Source organism: Myotis davidii, unplaced genomic scaffold, assembly GCF_000327345.1.
Source record: "Myotis davidii unplaced genomic scaffold, ASM32734v1 scaffold313, whole genome shotgun sequence".
NCBI lineage: Eukaryota > Metazoa > Chordata > Mammalia > Chiroptera > Vespertilionidae > Myotis > Myotis davidii.
Genome location: NW_006286275.1, coordinates 387,276 through 408,443, shown reverse-complemented (window position 1 = coordinate 408,443; position 21,168 = coordinate 387,276). Strand labels below are relative to the sequence as shown.

Sequence of the window (21,168 nt, the reverse complement as noted above, 5' to 3'; positions counted from 1 at the left end):
CTCTGAGAGCAGTACGCAAATAGAGACTAAAAAATAATGTCCACATCAAAATTATTTTCTCTACAGAGCTCAGTATATTATTGAACATATTGTAAGGTCTGCGGACAGCCGCAAATGCAAAGTAATCTGATTACTTTGTTCCTGCTTTATAATCACTTGTATTTCATCCTCATCTCAAGCTTGGACATGATTATTAGCAGCAGATGAAGCCAAAGACCCTGAAGCAAACATGTTAAAAGGTGATGCTTACATTTACCTCTTCCTATAAAGCTTTAGTTAAGACAAGCTAAAAATGCTTTCCTTCTAAACATACATAGGAAAAAAAGATAGAATACTGAATATGCTATAAATTTCAGTTTTGATGCAGAAAATAAATTATAGAACAGAAGTACCAGAAACCTCATATCCACTGCCAACAAAATGTACTCTTTTGAAAATTATGTGCTTCATCTAGGGGTGATTAAATCTGAAACCAATCCAGTGATTCAATGATGGCTTAATGTCTCATGGTAAGGGATGCCTGTGTTTGAATTTGGAGAAAATCTGGCTTTTAAAAATAGTGTTATTTTTAAGCAACTCTGGTTCCTTACTAATAATTGCTATATTATATTCTATAAACATAATGTTCTTTAAAATGTCAACCATAGGTTTAATTTGACTGGGGGAGAGAATTAATTGTTGAATTAAGGCTTGAATCAATTGTTAGCTATCTCTTCAAGACATTCTACACTATATAGATGCTAACCAATTATTATAATGAGACTACAGCATTACCCTACACTTTAAAGGTGGTGTTCTTTGTTATATTAAACGGATCTCAAAAAAGCTTCTGTGATTTAAAATATTCCATAATGCTAATGCTTTCCAAAATAGGTGAGCTTCTGATTATTATTGTCTTAATTTTCTCATTCAATTCAGAAATAAAACCCTGCAATTCAAAAATCATAGGATGAGTTCTATTGTATAAACCAGCAATTTCCAACCTTTTTTCATCTCATTGTACACATAAAGTAATTACTAAAATTCCGTGGCACACCAATAAATACATTTTGGCCCATCTGACAAAAAAAAAAAAGGTATCATTTTGATCTGTTCACACTGGATGGCTATTGTTGTGTTGGCTGTTATTATATTTGAGAATCTATGGGGAAAAGAGGTCAGTGCCCCTGACTACATAGTGAGATATTGCATGTTTTAAAAATTCTTGTGGCATGCCACTTGAAAATTGCTGGTATAAACAGATAGGTAAAAAGGTCTAAATTACCAGATTTATTTTTTTTAAACTACAACTATGAAAAGAGCAACACAATAGTATTCAAGAAATATTAGTGGAAATGGAAATAAGCTCTCATAAAATCTTCTGATAATACTTTTGCTATTTAAAAATTCTTACAAAGTAAAGTTTCTTATTGAGGAACACATACTATGGAAAAGCCAGAAAAAATATGTGGAATTATACAAAAGCTCTAAAGCAAAAACAAACATCAAATCATATCATGAGATCTTTGAGCAATTCATGGTCCAAAAATATTTATGATCCAAAAATAATCTATCTTAGCCAAGAGATAATTACCCACATTATTGCTTGTATAATAATCAATCCTCTCTAGAATAATATTTTAAATTAGGCATCATGACATTTACATTTTGGTGTACTAACAACAAAAATAATAATTTTCCTAAAAAATATGTTTTATTCAAAATTGAAAACACAAAAACTCTCCCATATGAAGTTGTATTAGATTAAATATATAGTGATACCACCATAAACATTTATGAAATAGGTCTGTGATAAAATTAGAAATTAAGTTAACGGTTCTTCTCTTTTAATGACTAAGAGATTATAATGCCTAAAATCCATTCAATTGGAAGAGAGCTGGCAGACAGAAATTTTGGAATGAATAATGCCATTCAACTTTATCTTACAAAAATTTTTCAAGAAGAAGTAACTGTTTTTTTTCTAAATAAAACATTCATATATTAGAAGCATGTGGGTACAGGAAATACGACAGGTTAGGTGAGACAATTATGATGAAAGGATACCATGACACAATAGGCCCCTATTCTCCCTGCTGCCTGATGGCTTTAGGGGGAGAGTTCCTCCCATTTCTGCAAAGGCAGGCACTAAGGATCAGATTTCAGAAATGTCCATCTGAAATGGGCAGAGGGTCTGTGCTGAGGGAATGCTGCTACTATAATTCAACATAACAATAGGCCATTGGAATAAGGGGCAATTGGTGCACTTCTCGCATTCTTCTGAAGCCTCCTGAAATCAGAGCTTTAGGACCATTATGTATTGAGTTATAAAAGGTAGAAATTTAGAAGAGAAGCTAGAGAAAAAGCTTCCAATCTCCCTGAAGCCCAGTGACACCCCCCAACCCTCAGTTCAAAGCTTATAGATACATATAGTAGAGCCTCAACTACATGTGTATAATTTGGAATTAGTTATCAGAGATATAAGATATAAGAAATCTTCCCACTAATGCTCACCTACATGCTACTTAGCATTTCCCACTAACAATTCCTACTTTTCAAACAGGAGATCATGCAAAGGTTTTTATTTCTCAGATTATGCTAAAATAACAAAAAATGTAGATTCATAAACCTGTGGTCAAAATACTACCTGATTGGCAAACATTAACATTATACAAATGATAATAACAGTATTTGAAATACTAATTACACTAGGGGGGGGGCATAAATGAGTTTAATGCACAAAGAGATAAATTGCCTAAATAAATATCATCAAAATAACATATGAAATGAACAATTTCATAGATTTTATAATTGATTCTACTTTGATTCTGATACGATCCTCCATTTGGCCTTCATTTGAGCATCTGCAATGTGCTTATTGAACCAGAGGCTGTAATTTAACTTACCTACTGAAGTAGAATCCTATAATTTTATAATTAGTAACTGAATAGCAAAGCAAAAGTGCCCTCAAGTCATGCGAAACCATGGGTCATTGGAAGTGATCTCAATCTTCCCTCTCACTTATGGGGGTAGGATCAGTAGCCAGCAGGACCAATAGTTTAACAGTTACTAATGTATAAAGAGGTTTATACATGATGGGTTCTAAGGAGCTAACCTGGACACTCAGCTAACTGAGTATCTATACTGTGGAAGCCACTTCAAGTCACCAAGTTTTGACCAAGCTGTCCAGTTTCACATGTAACCCCATTTTGCCTCTACTCTTCTGATCAATGCCAATAGAGGTGGAAGCTCTTGAATGTAACAACAATCTAAATTTCCAAAGGACAGGATCTATCCAAATCTAAATGAAGTTTCCAGGGCTACTTGACATGGGACTGGATACTCTAGGCTCATATCTAGCCTCTAGTGATAAACTGATGATGTCTTCAATTTTATTCACCAAGATGTTTTCTGCACATCATCCTAAACTGAGAGAATTTTATTTTAGTACAGACAGAACTTTAAAACAGAAATTTTAGAAAACATAACAAAAGTTACATTATAAACATAAAATTTACTCTGCTTTTGAGACAACACTGACCTTCTGTTCCAAAAGCAATGTGTTGGTAGGGATTGCTGCAAAAGCCTTGTAGCTTGAACTGGTCTTGTATTGCTAGAACGGGTAACCAGAAAGCAAGAGTGGAGAAGAAAAGAGGGAAGAACATGACATAATTTTATAGTAGTTCTACCAGGTTAAATGACAAGTTATCAAAGAAAACAGTTATTATGCTTGACCAACGTGCTTTTTTGACAGAAAAAAAAATTAGCTTCCATGTTAATATTTCATTAGAATGAGAAGCAAAGAACTATCACAGCAGTAAAATATCAGCCTAAGGATAATGGCAATTATATGATATATATCTTCAGAATTAGAAGTACCACTCTCTAGAAAGTTATATATAACCTAGAAGCCCAGTGTATGACTTCGTGCATGGGTGGGGTCCGGCCAGCCCGCCCCTATCAGGCCAGGCTGGCTGTAGGGGGGGATGTGAGAGGTTGCTGGCCTGCCCTGTTCCCGATCAGGGTGGAGGGGCCAATCCGGAATGGGGCCAGCTGGAGGGAGGGGTTGCGGGCAGTTGGTGGGCCAGTCCCACCCCCTGGTCAAATTCCTGGTCGAACTCCAGTCAAGGGGACAATTTGCATTTAGCCTTTTGTTATATAGGATTCTCATTGGCAGCATTTCCTCATAGGAGTGCTATTCTTTCAATGTGAGGGTTGGTTTTTTTATTTATTTTTTGTTGTTGTTTTGATTCTCAAAGAAAATTATTTTTTATAGTGCCATAATTAACAAATATCATGCCAATAAATTATATTGAACTTATGATACATTCTCTTACATCATTTATAAAAATAAAGAACAGAATACATAAAATTTAGTAGCAGTTTAATAAGCAGCATATTTTGAATAGAAGTGATTTCATCAATTTAACTCTAAACTGGAAAAAATAGAAAGCTCTTGATCTTAAATTTATTTTTTAGACCTTATCATCTCCTGTATTTCCTAATATAGTAATGTTAATGAATCAAATGATAAAATGTCCTGAGTTTTAATTACAACTCAGTGTAATATAGTTTCGTTTTGTGTAGTATTGGGGGGAGAAGGCTGAACATGAGGAAGTTGTAGAAATCAGGATAATATGCATAATCAAAAGCCCAGCTTTGATCCCGCTCTGGGTTCCAAGCTGCTTAACTAAGTTCAAGGCTCCTATCATTTCAGAAGCCCCTGCCTCAGGCAGCTTCCCCAGGGACTCAGAGACAAGGGGAAATCTGCACACAGCTCCACATTGCCTCAGTCCACTAAAAAGCATTCTAAACGGTCTACAGAAGAAGACAGGGCAATCAAGTCAAATAAATCATTGAGTTTTATGGATATAATTGAAATAACCTTCATTAAACTGGTGCAATGAAGGTAAGAGAAATCAAAATTCCAGACCTAAAAGAAGCCTCAGGTTGCTTTTAAGCCCTAAATCTCTATATTCACTCTGAACTGCTATGGCCTCCAGACAATACCTTATTTGGATAAAAACAAAATGAAATGTCATCTCTTCATGGGGAATAAGAACTGACACTTATTACTGGGAAAATTATATATATTGCATCATTTAATTTTCCAGAAGCCGTGTAACTAAAGAGTCAGTAGGAAAAAGAGACATGGTGACGTCAGGTGTTGTCTAGTCTAAGACTAACCAGCCCATATAAAGTAGAAACAGGTTTGACATCCAGGCTTGCCTGGATCCAATAGCCATCCTTTCTCTATAAGATCATATATTCTCCCAAAGAATATCTAAAGACAAATAATATGAAATAAAATATATCATTAATACTCCATGATGATTTTATTGTATTTAATTGTAATAATAGCTGCAATAATAATAGCTAGCAATCATTATGAGCCAGGTATCATTCTAAAAACTTTTTGGGTATTACCTCATTTTATTATTACAGCAAACCTTTTAGGCAGATTATTAAAGCCATTTGATATATGGAAACTAAAGTGCAGGGATGTTAAGTAACTTATGTAAGGTCGCTAGCTAGTAAGTCATAGCTGGGGTCTGGATGCAGACACTCCACCTCAACAACAGAGCACTCATCTACCATATTCCCTTGCCTATCGTTTCAGGAAGCATAATCATTTATAACATTTGTCCTCCTGTCTTCAACTGCTCTAAAGATTATAGCTGGAGAAACCTGCACAGAGAGGAATCTTAGAATCAGAAGTGATGTTGAAGGCTATCTAGTTTAACGCCCCCATCCAAGACAAAAATCTCTCTGATCCTCTGTTCTGCCACCACATGAAGAACTGCCTACCTCCAAGGCAACAAATTTAGCATAATTGTTAGAATTGGTGCAAAATTCCTTATATTGAGCCAAAATACAATACAACCATTCCATTGTTCCTATTTCTCTCCCCTTCTAATCATGTGCATTCTAAGAGCTCTCTTCAGCATGATAATTATACTGCTATTTCTATCAACCCCTCCTTACCAATCCGTAACTGATGAATTTCAATATTCTCATCATTTTGCTCTGTTGATATTTCTTTAAATTTTGAAAAGTTATGTGTTTAACTAGATGTATTTCTTAACACAAAGTAGAATATAATCATCACCTCTATGATTTGACAATAAAGTCAACTAATACAATGAAGATTATAATAATTAGAACTGTCTCCTTGTTTTTGGTGGCGAGTTTAGAATATACAGGAGAGTGAAGTTGGAGTTAGTTCATATTGTTGGATCACAGGAAGCATGGGAGGAGAAGGCCATATGAGGACAAAGGCAGGGATGGGAGTTATGCAGCCAGAAGCCAAAGAGAGCCGGGAGCCCCAGAAGCTGGCAGAGGCAAAGATGGGAGACTGGAGAGAGTGCAGCCCTGCTGACACGCTGACTTTGGATTTCTGGCTCCCAGAACTTCACGGTGGCCTAAAATCTCTAATCCTTTTATTTTTTGAAGCATTTGTTGAAATCAAACTCCATTCTGTAGATATGCTTTTTCTCTAGATCCAAAAATAGTACTTTAGGCATTGTCTCTATCCAATTTCATCTGACTAGATTTGGGTTGTCACTGTAAACTATGAAGATAAAAATTTTTATATTATTTCATGAACCATGTGCCTAGGCACATCATTTGTATTTTCATTCAAGTCATATACCAGTGATAAAGAGCTCTTGCCTACCGGGTTCTGCCATCAATCAATCCTATAAATAGATTTGGATATAGCAGTTCAATTCATAAATTCATTCAACAAAATATTATTGTGTATTTTGTGATATGCATTGTTCTAAGTACAGTGAACAAAACATACAAAGCCTTTACTCTCTAGAACTTACATCCTCATGAATAGAGACAAACCATAAACAAATAAGAAAGCAAAGGAAATGTTTTAGAAAAACAAATAATAGGCAGAAATGTGAAATAAGTTAATGGATTAGAGAGTGACCTTGAGGATGCTTTGGACTGAGGACTTGGAATAAATGGGAGTTCACAGAAACAAGTCATTACACTCACATATCTCTTTTTGTTCTTGATATAGTGAGAGATTTCACAAAAGCTAGAACTTGGAGGGCATTCAATAAATAAAGGTCTGTTGCTTGACAAAATGTCTGACTTCCAGTTATAACTGTTGTTGTAAACATTCACAAACTAGGAATATAGGTTATAACTTTCAGAAATTATCTTCCATTTTTTTGAAAAATGGAACATATGGCTCGCCTTTTTTTCCCTGGTAAATCTCTTATTTCCCATCAGTTACAATAGTTTTGCAATAGAAGTAGAAATGTCATTTGTTTTCAGACACAATTTATCTAGACCAGGAAATATGAACTTACTCAGAACGAGGCAATCTTTCTAGTTCCTCATCTATCTTAGGCTTTATGCATCTCTAAGACATCTATAGCTTTCTCTTTTCAGTCGAAAATCATTCTTGTTGCCGTAAGAGATAAGTTTTAGGTTCACTGTATTTCCTTTGGGTTCTTTTAACAACATTCTAATTTGGACATATTTCTTCCTCAGCATTCTAAGGCTTCCAGGTATTAAACCAAATTCATTTCTTTCCCTTCCTTTGTTTAAAATTAGAAATCACTCTAGTCAAGGTAATTATAACTTGAATAATAGACTGTCATATTACAGGTTGGAATCACCTTCAGAGAATCACAGAAGGTAGACTTGACCAGCCTGACCCTGAATCTAGCAAAAAATGTAATGATACTTATTGTATCCCTCCAATTTGTCATCTATGCTTTTAGTCAACATCCAATAAATATGTCTTAAATATCCACTACATGACAGGTACACTGCAAAGTTTAGGTTTAGAAAAGGAAATGGAGTTTTAGGACATAAGTGTGTCAGAACTAATCCTATTTATAGGCAATCCTAGATATTACAACATAAATCCTGGGTGTGAGGATGGGGATAGCAAGAGCATATCCTTCTCCTTCAGAAAATATTCCCCACCCCTGTCCTATCCCCTGTTGCCTAAATTTCCACACCAGGCTCTAGTAATAAAGACCCAGGAGATCCCAAAGTGAACTATATTAGCTGCCTGAAGAATCAGAGATTTGAACTCATGATTACACTTTAAGTAAAGGTGACTAGCAGAACCTCAGATTACATAAATGACAAAAGAGAACTCTATTGAAGAGGGTGCCTTTCATTACGGCCACTTCTCTTGCCAGAAACATCGATGAGCATATATACTTCCTGCTCTTCAGTGACATGCTTGCACTGCCTGAGTCAGAATCTCCCTAAGAGGAAAGCTCAACTGAGGTCCTGATCCAATTCACAGAAGAGATTTCCACACACCTGCCTTACATCTGGATCACTGGCAGAGCACAATCTCTATAATGATTTTTATACCTGAAGTGGAGGAGTAGGAGAGGAAGATGACAGTGGCAGCTACTAAGAAAACTTCCTAGACATTTTTTCCCAGGGGCCCTCTCCATGGCTGACTTATCCTTTTGTGCTTCCAGCTCTCTAAATGTGTAATACTTATTTCATTGTATTATAATATTTTTGCCATCCCTATTACCCTGTAACATCTTTTAGGGGAGAATTTCGTATTATTTCCAACACCTAATATCATCCTGGCAAGAACAGATACTCAGCAAATATTTGTTTGAAAATTATGCTGATTCAGAAGACATAAAAACCCAAAATTTTAGTTCCTCATCTTCAAGCCAAGCTTTAGATGTTGGAGACTCACTTTCCCTATTCAAGCATGTCCCGAAGACATTTCCAATGCGTTAAGTTCCTAAAGGCATCTTCCTTCAATGATCTGAACTTTCAGGTTTGAACTCATGACCTTGAATCTTTGTTGTTTAAGTAAATTGTGCTGCTATAAACATAGGGGTGCATATATCCTTTCTGATTGGTGTTTCAAGTTTCTGGGATATATTTCTAAGTATTTTCTTTGAGTTAAACTGCACAAGCATCTCTCAATTAAAATGCAAATATTCCCCAAGGGGTAAAAAAAAAAAAAAGGTTTGTCAATCCCTGACATTGTAAATCATTGCTAAGATGAATCCAGAAAACCTAGCTGGAGAGAAGCAAAGAAAATGGACACAGCATTGGTTACTATAGAGATGGACGTGACAGATAGCAGGGATGGAGGAATCATGAATCTAGAATCCCCTGAAAGATGCCAAGAACTTTGTGGAGGAGGTAGAGTAAAAGACAAAAAGGAAACAAGAAGGTACATATGTGTAGTTTAGCTGTTTTACTATTTCACATGTGGCTAGCTTTAATGACTGCTGAATGTTTTTCTACCTACAAAATATATACAAAAGTATTATCTTTGTCTTCACTACTGTAATCTCTCAGAGCCACCATCACTTCCTAGATTGTTGCAATAGCCTCTTTTTGTTGTTGTTAATCCTTGCCTAACCACTTAGCAACACTGGTCAGGGCTGCAATAGCCTCTTAAAGTCTCCTTACTTCCTCTCTCACTCTCTTAGACTCTGTTCTTCACACACAGCCAGATAGATAAGATTGTCAGTTATCTATTCAACCTTCCCCCACACACGCTTCCTGTTTTACTCAAATTAAAAATCAAAGACTTAGAAGTGGCCTGCCATCTCACAGGCCTACAATAGCTCACAGTTACATCTCCTTCTGACAACCTCAAGTTCCCTCCCTCACTCCACTCTGGCCACACTGGCTCCCCTGTTCTTTGTATCTGCCAAACACTCTCTGGCCTCAGGGCTTTTTCCTGACTATCCTCTCCTATGAGCAACGCCTCCTTGCATGTCACCTTCTGAAAGAAACCTATCTTGACCACCCAATTTAATTTGTGACACCATCCCTTACCTTGCTATACTTTTTCATTACCATATATAACCTTCTAACACACAAGAAAATGTACTTATTTGGGAAAGGGGGGTTATTATTGATTATTTCTGTGCCATCACAGAATATAAACTGTCTATGAGCTATTTTATTTGTGGCAATATAGCCTTACAACTTTGAAAAGTGCCTTGCACATATCCTTACACATAATAAGCACTCAGCACATATTTATTGAATGAATGAGTGGTTTGTTTGAACCCTCATTAAGTATTTTAGCTCATGGAGGTATATTTCATATTGCTCATTTCCCAGATTATATACGGATTAGCAGAAATGGAGAAAATTACATAGAGACTGTTGCCACCAAGTTTCCAGTATGATATATTTGGGAATGTTTTGATGCCTTAAAGGAAAGAGAGTTTATTTAAAGGACGCATACGTAATACCTTAATCAATAAAGAAAAAAATTAAAAATGAAGAAAAATATGATATTGAAGATCCTAAAAAAAAAATACCACCTATAAGTTCATAAAATATCAAAAAGCTCTCAACTAATTCCTTAAATAAGCTATGTTTCCAAATAACTTGAAGGCCAACACAGGCACACTATCATCTTGGGTGAGTGCATGGAACATCATGACTCACTAGGAGAAATTTTATAAACTGTTTCATAAATAAATGTGAAATATATTAGAACCTGAATACAACTCCAGGGATTAATTTTGTGATATTTAGACTTTCCCAAGAGATTAAAAATATCTCAGACAACATGGATGTTGATCAAAGAGTAGCCTGAACAACATCCTGGAAAATGTCCATCCTGTCTACAGCCATGCTCATATTGTGAAATGTTATTCTTAACTATATCTGATATTAAAATATGTCAACTGTATCAAACTAATGCACACAGATTCAGAACCTTAAGATTCAATCTATGAAAAAGAAACATTACACATTCTTTGTACCTGAATTTAGTTCAGCATGCTCTACTGTTCCATTTTATTTTCCTATCAAAGTCCAGTAGGGCCTAGACTTTGAACTAATGTCATTCAAGTATTCATGTTTTAATATGATGGCCATTTGTATTCCAGGACCTCTTTCCTTTTGGGATCTGGCACTAAGTGAAACTGATCTATATCTGAAGCTCTTTAATTTCAAAGATAGCCCTGTGCTCAGATTAGCAGCACAGAAGAAGGAGCAAGACAAGAAACAATCCATAAAGGCATGAATTCTTTGATATCCCAAAGCTTTTGTCTATTTTCTCCTATCAATCTATAAAATAATCTTAGCAATTTAATAAAGACTAGTCAAACATCAAAAAGAAACTGGGATAAGATTTACCTATTCCAGAATCCATTTTAATGAATTTTTATATTCAGGTTACAATTTCTGAAAAATAGTTTGCAATAAAAAAATATATATACGCAGGCTGATTTTTTTTACCTGGAGAGATAATAGCAAGAACAAGGAAGAAATAAATAGACAAAGAACAGCATGTCTCAGAGAGTGACTCTTTTTGCAGAAGTTATCACAAGTTTTACCCATTATAAGAAATATTTTTCTGTTTAAAGGGTCAGGTAAAAATAGATAAATTATAATTTCTCGATATTTTTATATTTTAATGTACATCAAATTTATTGTGCGTTTCTAGAAGCTTAGTTTTTAGCTTGGAAATAAAGAAAATAAAACAAAATAGAGGGCAAATGCTGAAAGTTCTTTAATATGGGGAGCAGTTAATGAGCTGTGGAAAAACAGGTCTTTAACAAACTTGATTTTAGAACCAAAATAGAACTTGGGCCCTCACCAGTTTGGCTCAGTGGATAGAGCATCGGCCTGAGGACTGAAGGGTCCCAGGTTCAATTCCGGTCAAGGGCATGTACCTTGGTTGTGGGCACATCCCCAATGGGGGGTCTGCAGGAGGCAGCTGATCGATGTTTCTCTCTTGTCAATGTTTCTAACTCTCTATGACTCTCCCTTCCTCTCTGTAAAAAATCAATAAAATATATTTTTTTTAAAAAAGGACTTGGCTTTAGCAAAAGCCCCGCTGGGCCAAGCCTCCTCCAGGTCTCTCCAAAAACAGGACAAAACATGAACGAAGCAAAGTGACCACAAACAGAAACACTTGGAAGAAGCCTCCGGAGTACAGTCATTTCCCACAAAGTGAGGAATGATTTAGGTGTATGGCCATAGGGTTCAGGCAATACTTGTTAATAAATTCAAGAAATGGTAATGTTTACATCACCATTTTGTAATATAGCACAAATAAATTTCATAATAGCATATGCATTAAGAAGATAATCACTAGGTCTTTTTACCTCAAATATACAAGATTTTCAATTTAGAATTATAAAAATGTTAGATTTTTCTCTATCCCATTTGCTTTGAAAGTTTAAAATGCAAGGACTTAATAATTTCGAATAATACATTTTTAAATGGTTCAAATATTATATAAATTGATCATTCTTATTATTCTCTAACAATGATTTACTTCATTAGAATTATTAAATAAAGCTAAAATAATAATTGATTTTTTTGTTTTACAGCAATAAAACATAATAAATTGTTCACTGAACTTCAGTTTCTTGGTGTATAAAATGGAGAAAATAATATTACCAATCTCATGTTCATAAAATTAACTGACATTGTCCCTTTTAATTAATTTTTAGGTATTTTGAATAACTACTAAGATATATCTTGATTCACAGAAAGCATTTGATATCTGTTACTATAATCATCATTACTATTATCATCACTATTCAATGATAAGCCAATCTTCTTATGTCTCCACATACATTTCCCTGGAATCAACTTCTATACATTTGCCCTGTTATTTACCCTTTCTGAAATATCAACTCCTTTCTCTTCATTAAGATAAATACTAAATATTTCAGCTGGCCTGACTCTCACAATATTTCTATTATATCAAATTCAGTGCACAACTATATGTAATTGATATTATGCTATGTTAACATTTCCTTATACTTGTTTTCCAGCATTACTGTAGATTTAATAACTCTAGATAGCTTCTCCACATTATGTATATGTATTTTTGAATGGAAAATTTTAAGACAAAAAAAAATGCTCTCTTACTTTCCTTAAACACACACACAGAAGCACATATACATATATACACACATCTCAAAAAAAATCTAGTATAGAGGTAGGCACACAGTGGGTGTTTAATGCATGCATGCTTTTTAAGTTAAACTACATAATTAGTAAGAGCATGTGAGTTGTTTTATCTTTCCTATCCTAACTTCATCCTTCAAACATATTTGGACATAGTCTCCATGGAAGTTGGAAGCAGTAAAACTGTGTTACTTTAATACACTGAACTGAAAATTTGAATTCCCTCTTAATACAAGCACTTTCATAATTTTATTTTATTTACATAGCAATGACCAAGTTCTAAGTGTATAATATGCACATTCTAAATTATTTGAGAATAGCTGGGAAGCTGGCATGTTCTATAGCAGTGTTGCCTTCTTCCAAAAGAAATGAGCTCTATGGATCACTCCTTCAAATATTTCTCTTCTCATATTAAAACAAATGCCAGTATCACCTCTGTCCTCAGTGGGTTGCTTTGGAGCACTCAAAAGTCAATATTTCTTCTTTCTTAATTCTATTTCCTTATACCCAACCTGTCTATTTTCTCTGTATTTCAAATTACTAAGTTTTTTGTGTTTATTATAAATTAAATCATTTTCACATATAAAGGAAATTTCTATTCCCTTTTGCCCTATGTGGATATAGCTAAATGCATATTGATTTAGCTTGAGGTATGAAGAGCAATAATAAAATCAACCATGTAGAAGGGGGAAAATTAATAATTATAAATGAATGATGGCAAGGGAAATAGAAAGTTTTAAAATTGGCTTGGCCTAGAATATGGGCCTAGATCTAAGATAATATTCCTTTTTACACTGATCTTATCTATAATTCTCTCAGTACAGGATATTTTTAGGCATAATTGAGTCCATGTTATTAAATAGTTAGACATGTATATCACCAAATCTCCACTAGCTGCTTTAAATTCCAGCTCTTGAATCAATAATATAACCCATATTATGCCTAAAACAATAAAAATATAAGAATTTATCATAACAGGAGGATATACAAAATCAGAATTTCACAGAAACATGCACAACTTTAGACAGATTATAATTCAACTCCATGTTCAAATATACCAAATCCTAGCCACACCCCAACCCCACACTTGCACTTTCTCATAGGAATAGAATGAATTCATAATCACTGATTTAACCCCCTCTGCAAAAAAATAAAATCTTCTTCCATATTTCAAAATAAGCATGCACCATGCAGCATGCAGAAAATACCTTGGGTTTCTTATTCTCAGGGTCTGTTGGCATGGAAAATGCACAAGGCGATATCAGCTCCTTGGTTCTTGTTAGAGAGGTGGAAGGTGATGGGGTTGAAACAGATGACCTGTGGTCAGATATTGAGCTTTCCGATCTCCCAAATCTTGAAGGTGAGGTGCCACTGCCACAATTTGGGTGCAATGCGGAAGGACTGAGCTGGGGTGCCCGAGTGGGAAGATTAGTGTGAGGGGGAGGAGAAGACCCCAATTTGGGAAGAGAGGCAGAGCTAGCACTGGAGACAGGCGGTGAAGGAGGAGCAGGATTCTGCCCTTGGCCAGAGAGCTGTGGTGATGCTCTCTGGGATCGGTGCAGCAGGTCTGAAAGAACTGGGGAAGGATGGAAACTTTTCTCTGGAGAGGAGAGCGTGGCTCTTTGGTTAGTGGGAAATGCAGACGGGAACATAGAGGAGGCTGATGCAGAAGGATATGTGTACATATCCCTGGGCTTTTCTGGACCCCTGAGGTCAGCATCCCTTTTGCTCTTCCAAGAAAAAGGATAAAATCTTTGTGAAGCAGGAGGAAGACCTACAGGACTCGATGATGTTTGCAGCAGGGAGGGGATTGAATTACTCTTTAAAGAAGTGGGTGATGGTGTCTTCTCTACATTCAAAGAAGCAAGGCTACTGCTTTCATGTTTTGTGGGAGAAAGGGGGTGTGCCTGAGGAAGGGGAGCAGATTGGGTGAAAAAAGGTAAGTGAAAGGATGGCTGGCTAAATGCAGATTCCTGGTGTTCCCTTTGCCCAGGAGACCCGGCGCTCAGCGAGCAACTGGAGAGAGATTTTTTAGGTGTGGATGGGGCTTGCTTTGCTTTTTGATCAAGTGTGAGGGTGGACGAAGCCAGGGAGTTGAGAGAGAAAGTGGGACAGGATGCAGGGGACAAGGGTCTCTGGTGAGAAGGGTTGGACTTGAGGATGGCAGTGAGAAGAGAAAGCCGGGAGGGCACCAGGGATTTCACCCCGGACCTTGAGAGATTTCCACTGGAAGACATTGGGCTACAGAGAGTGGAAGAAGAGCCGTGGAGAGAGGAAGTAAACGGTTTGGGACTTGGAGAGAGCGAATGCAGGACAATACGGACTGGTAGGTACGAGGCTGAATTCGACTTCAGAGAAGCACTGGAGGACGGTGCAGGAGAAGAGGGTCGCAGGCTTTCTCCGGGGCTAAGGGCGTGTGAGGCTGACGCTGTCTTCCTCAGAACTTCCAATGGCCGTCCAGGTTTTGGACCTGCTTCACTGGGACTGGACAAATCAGAACCTGATAGCTGGGTGGAACGGGGAGACTGAACCGTCGAGGAGGCGCCTTTCGATGCAAAAAAGGGTGACGAGTGAGTGGAAGTTTGAAAATACGAAGCTGTTTCCTCCACCCAGGCCCCACTGGCGTCCAGCCTCCTGGTGTGGAACTCCTCTAGGGCAGAGGACCCGCCGAGCCTAGCGGGGCCGGGTGGCGCTTTCTGATTAGTTGGAGAAACAAAGGAGAAAGCAGGTGGTTTACAGGCAAGCTGCTCAGAGGTAGTGGAAGAAGGAGTTGACTGGAGGAGAGAGAAACAGACAGATTGTAATAGGACATTATGTGTGAAACTATCAAAATAGTCTTAGCACTCGTGTGTTTATGCATACAGTCCTAATAGTTTACATGAAAAGAGGCACCCTAAACCTCCATAAAAATGGAAAAAATTCTGTTTTGCCCAAGAGGCACTGTTTTGAATTTGAAAAAGAATATTAAAAAAAACTTGAAGTATTATATACAATAGCTCATTTGTTCCCCGGAATGAGCATCAATATTAAATTATATTTGCATATTTCCATTTAGAAATTACTCATTGACAGAATCTAAAAGAGTTATCTTAATTTGGAATTGTGTGATTTGAAAAGATTTAAATCACCATCAATGTAAATTTCAAAATTCCCTCGGAAAATGAAATAGATTTTCTTTCATTGTAAGAATATAAACCATCATATAATAATAATGGCTACAGCCCTTAAAAAATTTAACGTACTTCAAAGTTTGAAATTCTAAAAATCTGGACTACTGTTACATGTTGTGAACCTAAAAAGAAATGCCCAGAATTCAAAAGATGCAGCACCCAATATCAATATACAATGGTAAACAGTGAGAGAGTGAAAGCAAAGTCCAAAACGGGGAGGGGATTTTAGCTGACAAAAATATCTTCCCTAATTACTTGCCAGGATAAACACATAACAAACAACTTGGTCATTTATTACTGAAAGGAATCCAGAGTACTTTACAAATGTAATCTACCTTACACAGTGCAACTAACTCATCAACTTCACACAAAATAAACAGACAATAAATAATATATCCTTGTCAAGCTAGGCTAGGATGAGCCTGTGGAATAACAGGGTATATGTATTCCTCTGCTCTATTTTTAAGACAAATACTGAAATTATAAGTGAGTCTAAAGTCAAATCTTTTAAACAGAGGTTTTCTTTCAAAATTATTGATTCGATTCTATCAATTCATAAGAGAAACTACTTGTGTCTAACCAAGAATTTGGGGAAATAATGAATAATTATTAAGTGATTTTATATGTATATATTTTTTGCATTACATAGCAGGAAAATGTATGACCATATACTTAAACTTAATAAAAGGGTGATTTAAAAATGCAGTAAAATTTACTTCTTGGTTTTGTTTAAGGTGTCCATGTTAAGGTATCCATCAGTTCTAATGTAAAGATTTTCATATCATATAGTTTTGAGTTCTGAAAAACATTTAAAACTAATAAATTCAAACAACTCACCCCAGACTTTCCAGTTTCTGAGCAAACATACACAAAATATTAATTTCTTTTTATATGTAAGCCACATATGTACTTGCAACACAAAATTCTTGCCACAATAAATAATATTTGAGTACATTGGCATAACCCAGAATATCCATAAATACGGGATAATTGAAATCAAGCAGAGAAATTGAGAAAGAAAGCTTAGACATTCCCTCATGTAAGTTTTACTTAGAAACAATTCTACTTAGTCAGTGGTTGTAGAGCTGTTTCATGTGATTAATCATAAATGAAATTCTTCTCTTATTGTTTCCAATGATGGTCTCCTCACAGAAGGAATGAAAACATTTCAAGATCTGGTAGGATGCCTTTTATGTTGTGCCACAGTGTTTAGTAAAGAATTTTATAAATTAGTAATAAAACCCCCAAAATCCCATTATCTTTTCAGTCATGTTTCCAAGTAACTTCAATTTATATGACAAACTCATTAATTTATCCTGATTATTCATCAAAATGTCATCATAAAATCATAGGGCCATAATTTTGAGGATCTCATTCAGAGGAAAATATTGTTCCAACAAACTTTTTCAAGAGTATGGATTCTAATTACCAAATTTTCTACTACATGAAGTCATATTTTAGCTAATATAAGTAACTCAAAGTTTTGTTGTACTTTTTAATAGTTGATTATGAAGAACTTCTAAGAGAAAAAGTCTGAAAAATCTAAGAATGTTTATCGTTTATATTAATCTACATATTTTTATATTTTTACATCCTGGATATTAATAAGTACTTATAATATATTCATTTATAATTTGTAAATATACTCTGATGTTATTCTATTTATCCTAATATAAAAATGTGGCACCATGGTTCTTTAAAATTCCAAGGAGTGAAGAATGGATTTTTTAATGAAAAATACTCATCGTCCTGAGTTCCTCCCATCAATAAGTTTTTTAAAAGAGGAGCTAAAGACATGAATGATTTTATGCAGAAAGAATGGATACCTGTCAAATGCTCAGTGAGTTGCCTAGACTTTACCTCTTCCCTGTAAATCCCTTATTTCTCTATTGATGTCTATAAATTATTTCCATCCTTTCATTCTCTCTCATTAATAACTCCTCCTGCTGTTTGTTACTAGGTTTGTTACTGTTACTCTAATTTCTTCTCCCTCAAACTTTTTCTCCTTCTTCTCCACTATTTATTTCTAACCTTGATCTTTGTTGAGTCCTTTGCTTCAAACATCTCTCAGAGCTACCCCTGACTATGTACTCCAATCCCAAACCCTCCTCCAATTACTTGAGCCCCCTTACCACACACCTCCTCCAAAGTCATTCTCAAAATTCTCTTTTTACTAGAAAGACTATCCTGAACCCTGGTAACACAGGATACTTGCAATGTTCTGTTGTCATCAACTTTCCCTCCTGTTCTGAAAAACAGATCTTCCAAAAAAGTCAGCACTCACCATCAACCCTTTTCCCACCATTCTCTCACTGTACTCAACAACTTAGATTTCTTTTCTCCAAGGAAAACTGAGATTACCAGGAAAATCCAATTTTCTTGATCTACCCTCATTTTTTTTATTCTAGAAAAATTATGACTTTTCAGTTTTTAAAGGTTAATTTTTTCTATGTACTCTGAGTCACAGAAGATCCTGTCTTAGGGATCACATTTCATCAGTTATCCTCATAGGCTATGTATTCATCCTTTTTGTTTTTTTACTAGCTCTCTCATCTTAACATAAATATAAAGCAGAATTTTTCTAATATTTAAAAACATCATAATAAATATCATCTAGTAGACTATAAAAATTTTCACCATTCTCTAGTCTTTATATTAAAAAGGCAAAGTCCTTTTGTTTGCCCTGTTAGCTCAACTGGCCATACAATTTGTTTTGGCCAGTAGATCATTAGCAAATGTGATATAGGAAGCAGTGGTTAGAAAAGCAGTGTGCATTGGAGCTTACTGGCTTGCTGAGAGCAGAACATTGCCATAATGTGAATGAGTCCAGCTAGTCTGCTGGAAAATACAATACTACATCTCAACTAACAAGCCACCAGACAGCTAAACATCTACAAACCAATCCAGAAGCCAACTGCAGACACATAAGTGAACCACAACAAAGATCCAGTCCTGTGGAACCACCTGGCTGAACCTTGCAAAATTGTTGACTGGCAGATTTCTGAGCTAAATAGAAGGTTGTGCTTATAAACACTAAATTTTGGCATGGTTTGTTAAGTAATAAAAGCTAATTAGAAATGTATGTATATACGTACACTAAGATCTTTGTGGATCCTGTCTTTCCCATAGTTATAGGTCCATGTTGTTCTCTTGACAGTTGCATCGTTACCATACAATCACTGTATTGATTTCCTTTTCATGGCAAACACACCCTAAAGTTACTTCCCAGAATCCCACTCTGGTATAATCCCCTCCTCGAGTATGGGTGGAAGTTGTCACTAATTAATAGAACCTGGCAAAGGGAAAGGAATCTTGTAAATGTAATTAAAGTTCCCCATCGGGTGACTTGAAGTTAAACAAACAGGAGATTATCCTGTGTGGATATGAACTAATCAAGTGAGTTTTTAAAAAAATGAATCAAAAGGTAGCAGAGCAAATAAATAGAATAAACATTTTAAGCCACTAAATTTATGGAGATCTGTTATGCAGCCATGGAAAACTAATACAATTTCTACTGTCTTCTTAACAGTCCCCTCCGTCCTCTCTTCCACAGGCACTGTTATCACCATTGCCTACAATGATTTATCATTTTCTAAACCCAACAGGCAAAGATAAGGGATTCTTATCTTTTCTGATTTCTCTCTAGAAACTGACACTTTGCATCTCTCCCTCCTTTTCAAAACTGCTTTATCTGTGGCATCTGTTTCATCAGTCCTTCCCTTCTTTCAGCCTCTTCTCTTCTATGTTGGAACTTCTCTGCTGATTCCTAGAAATGCCTAAGCACTGCGTGTTTGCCCAGAAAACTTGTACTTAACCTTTACATGTTAGCTCATCCAATGTGAACCTTGCCTGAGATTTGAGGCTGATTTAGGTGTCCTCTCCTGCATTTCCCATTGTTCCTTGAATGTGTTATCTTTCATTGACATTGTATTCAGGTGCATCTGTTTTCAAGTTCCTTGAAGGTAGGTGCTATGCCTTTTAAAGTTTATTCCCTTAGTGTCTAGTGCAGCCCTGGGCAAACTACGGCCCACGGGCAGGATCTGCCCGTTTGAAATGAATAAAACTAAGAGAAAAAAAAAAGACCGTACCCTTTTATATAATGATGTTTACTTTGAATTTATATTAGTTCACACAAACACTCCATCCATGCTTTTGTTCCGGCCCTCTGGTCCAGTTTAAGAACCCATTGTGGCCCTCAAGTCAAAAAGTTTGCCCACCCCTGGTCTAGTGCATGGTGTATTGCCTTCCTGAAAGAATGAAGAAGTGTCCTATAAATGTAAGAACAAAAGTACATAGAGCAGGGACATAGTGTCTCCTTAAAGAAGGCCTCATCACCTTCAGAGATTGTCCCCTCTAACTCTGCTATAGACTCCAGATAGTGAGGTTGGGTGATGGATGGGGAAAACAGTGACTCTGATGGCCAATTTAGTTTTACCTCACCAGAGAGGAAAAAAGAAATTTGAGTTCTGATATCAAGTCAGGAGACCCTCCTTTTAAGGGCTCCATCATCTTTCTGCTGGAATTGACAAAGCAACTTTATTTCCCATAAATGTACTCCTCTATCCCTTGAGCTAATGGTACAAATGATGTTTCATCCAGAGAAAGCAACAGGCCATCAGGCAGGGATCAGAGGGATTCCACCAGCATCAGAGCAGAGCCTGGGGCCTCCCACAGAGTCAGAAAAAATTCTCCTAAGTGTGTCCAATCTCACTCATCATAGAGGGTGACAAAAAGAATTAGAGAACAGAATCATATCCTCACCCCAAGCAAGAAGGGAAATGGGGAGATGGCAGTGGGAAGATCACTAGAGAAAGGTGGTTAAAAAATTAAAATCACCACCTGGTGATTTTATTCAAAGATAAAAGAAAATATCTACACTAATAAAAGACAAATATGCTAATTGACCATACCTTCGCTATGCCCACCAGCCAATCAGAGTAACTATGTGCAAATTAACCCAACCAAGATGGCAGTTAAATTGCATATACCGCTGGGAACGAAGACTGAAGACAATGTAGCAGTAAGCCAAGCACTGCAGAAGGGAGCAAAGTAGAGGCGGTAGAGACAGGAACAGAGCCAAGGTGGCAGAGGCTGGAGGCGGGAGCAGAGC

At 36.2% G+C, this 21,168-nt stretch overlaps 1 protein-coding gene across 1 annotated transcript in view; it reads right to left on the bottom strand.

The window, feature by feature from the left end:
- MLIP (muscular LMNA-interacting protein) overlaps positions 1-21,168 on the bottom strand; it is a 103,924-nt gene that overhangs the window by 64,041 nt on the left and 18,715 nt on the right. Inside the window, exons 3-4 of the mRNA XM_015560046.1 lie at positions 14,097-15,662; positions 3,518-3,589 (exon numbers count right to left, since the gene is read on the bottom strand). Coding sequence (XP_015415532.1) covers positions 3,518-3,589; positions 14,097-15,662 — 1,638 coding nt within the window. The remainder of the gene's footprint in view (positions 1-3,517; positions 3,590-14,096; positions 15,663-21,168) is intronic.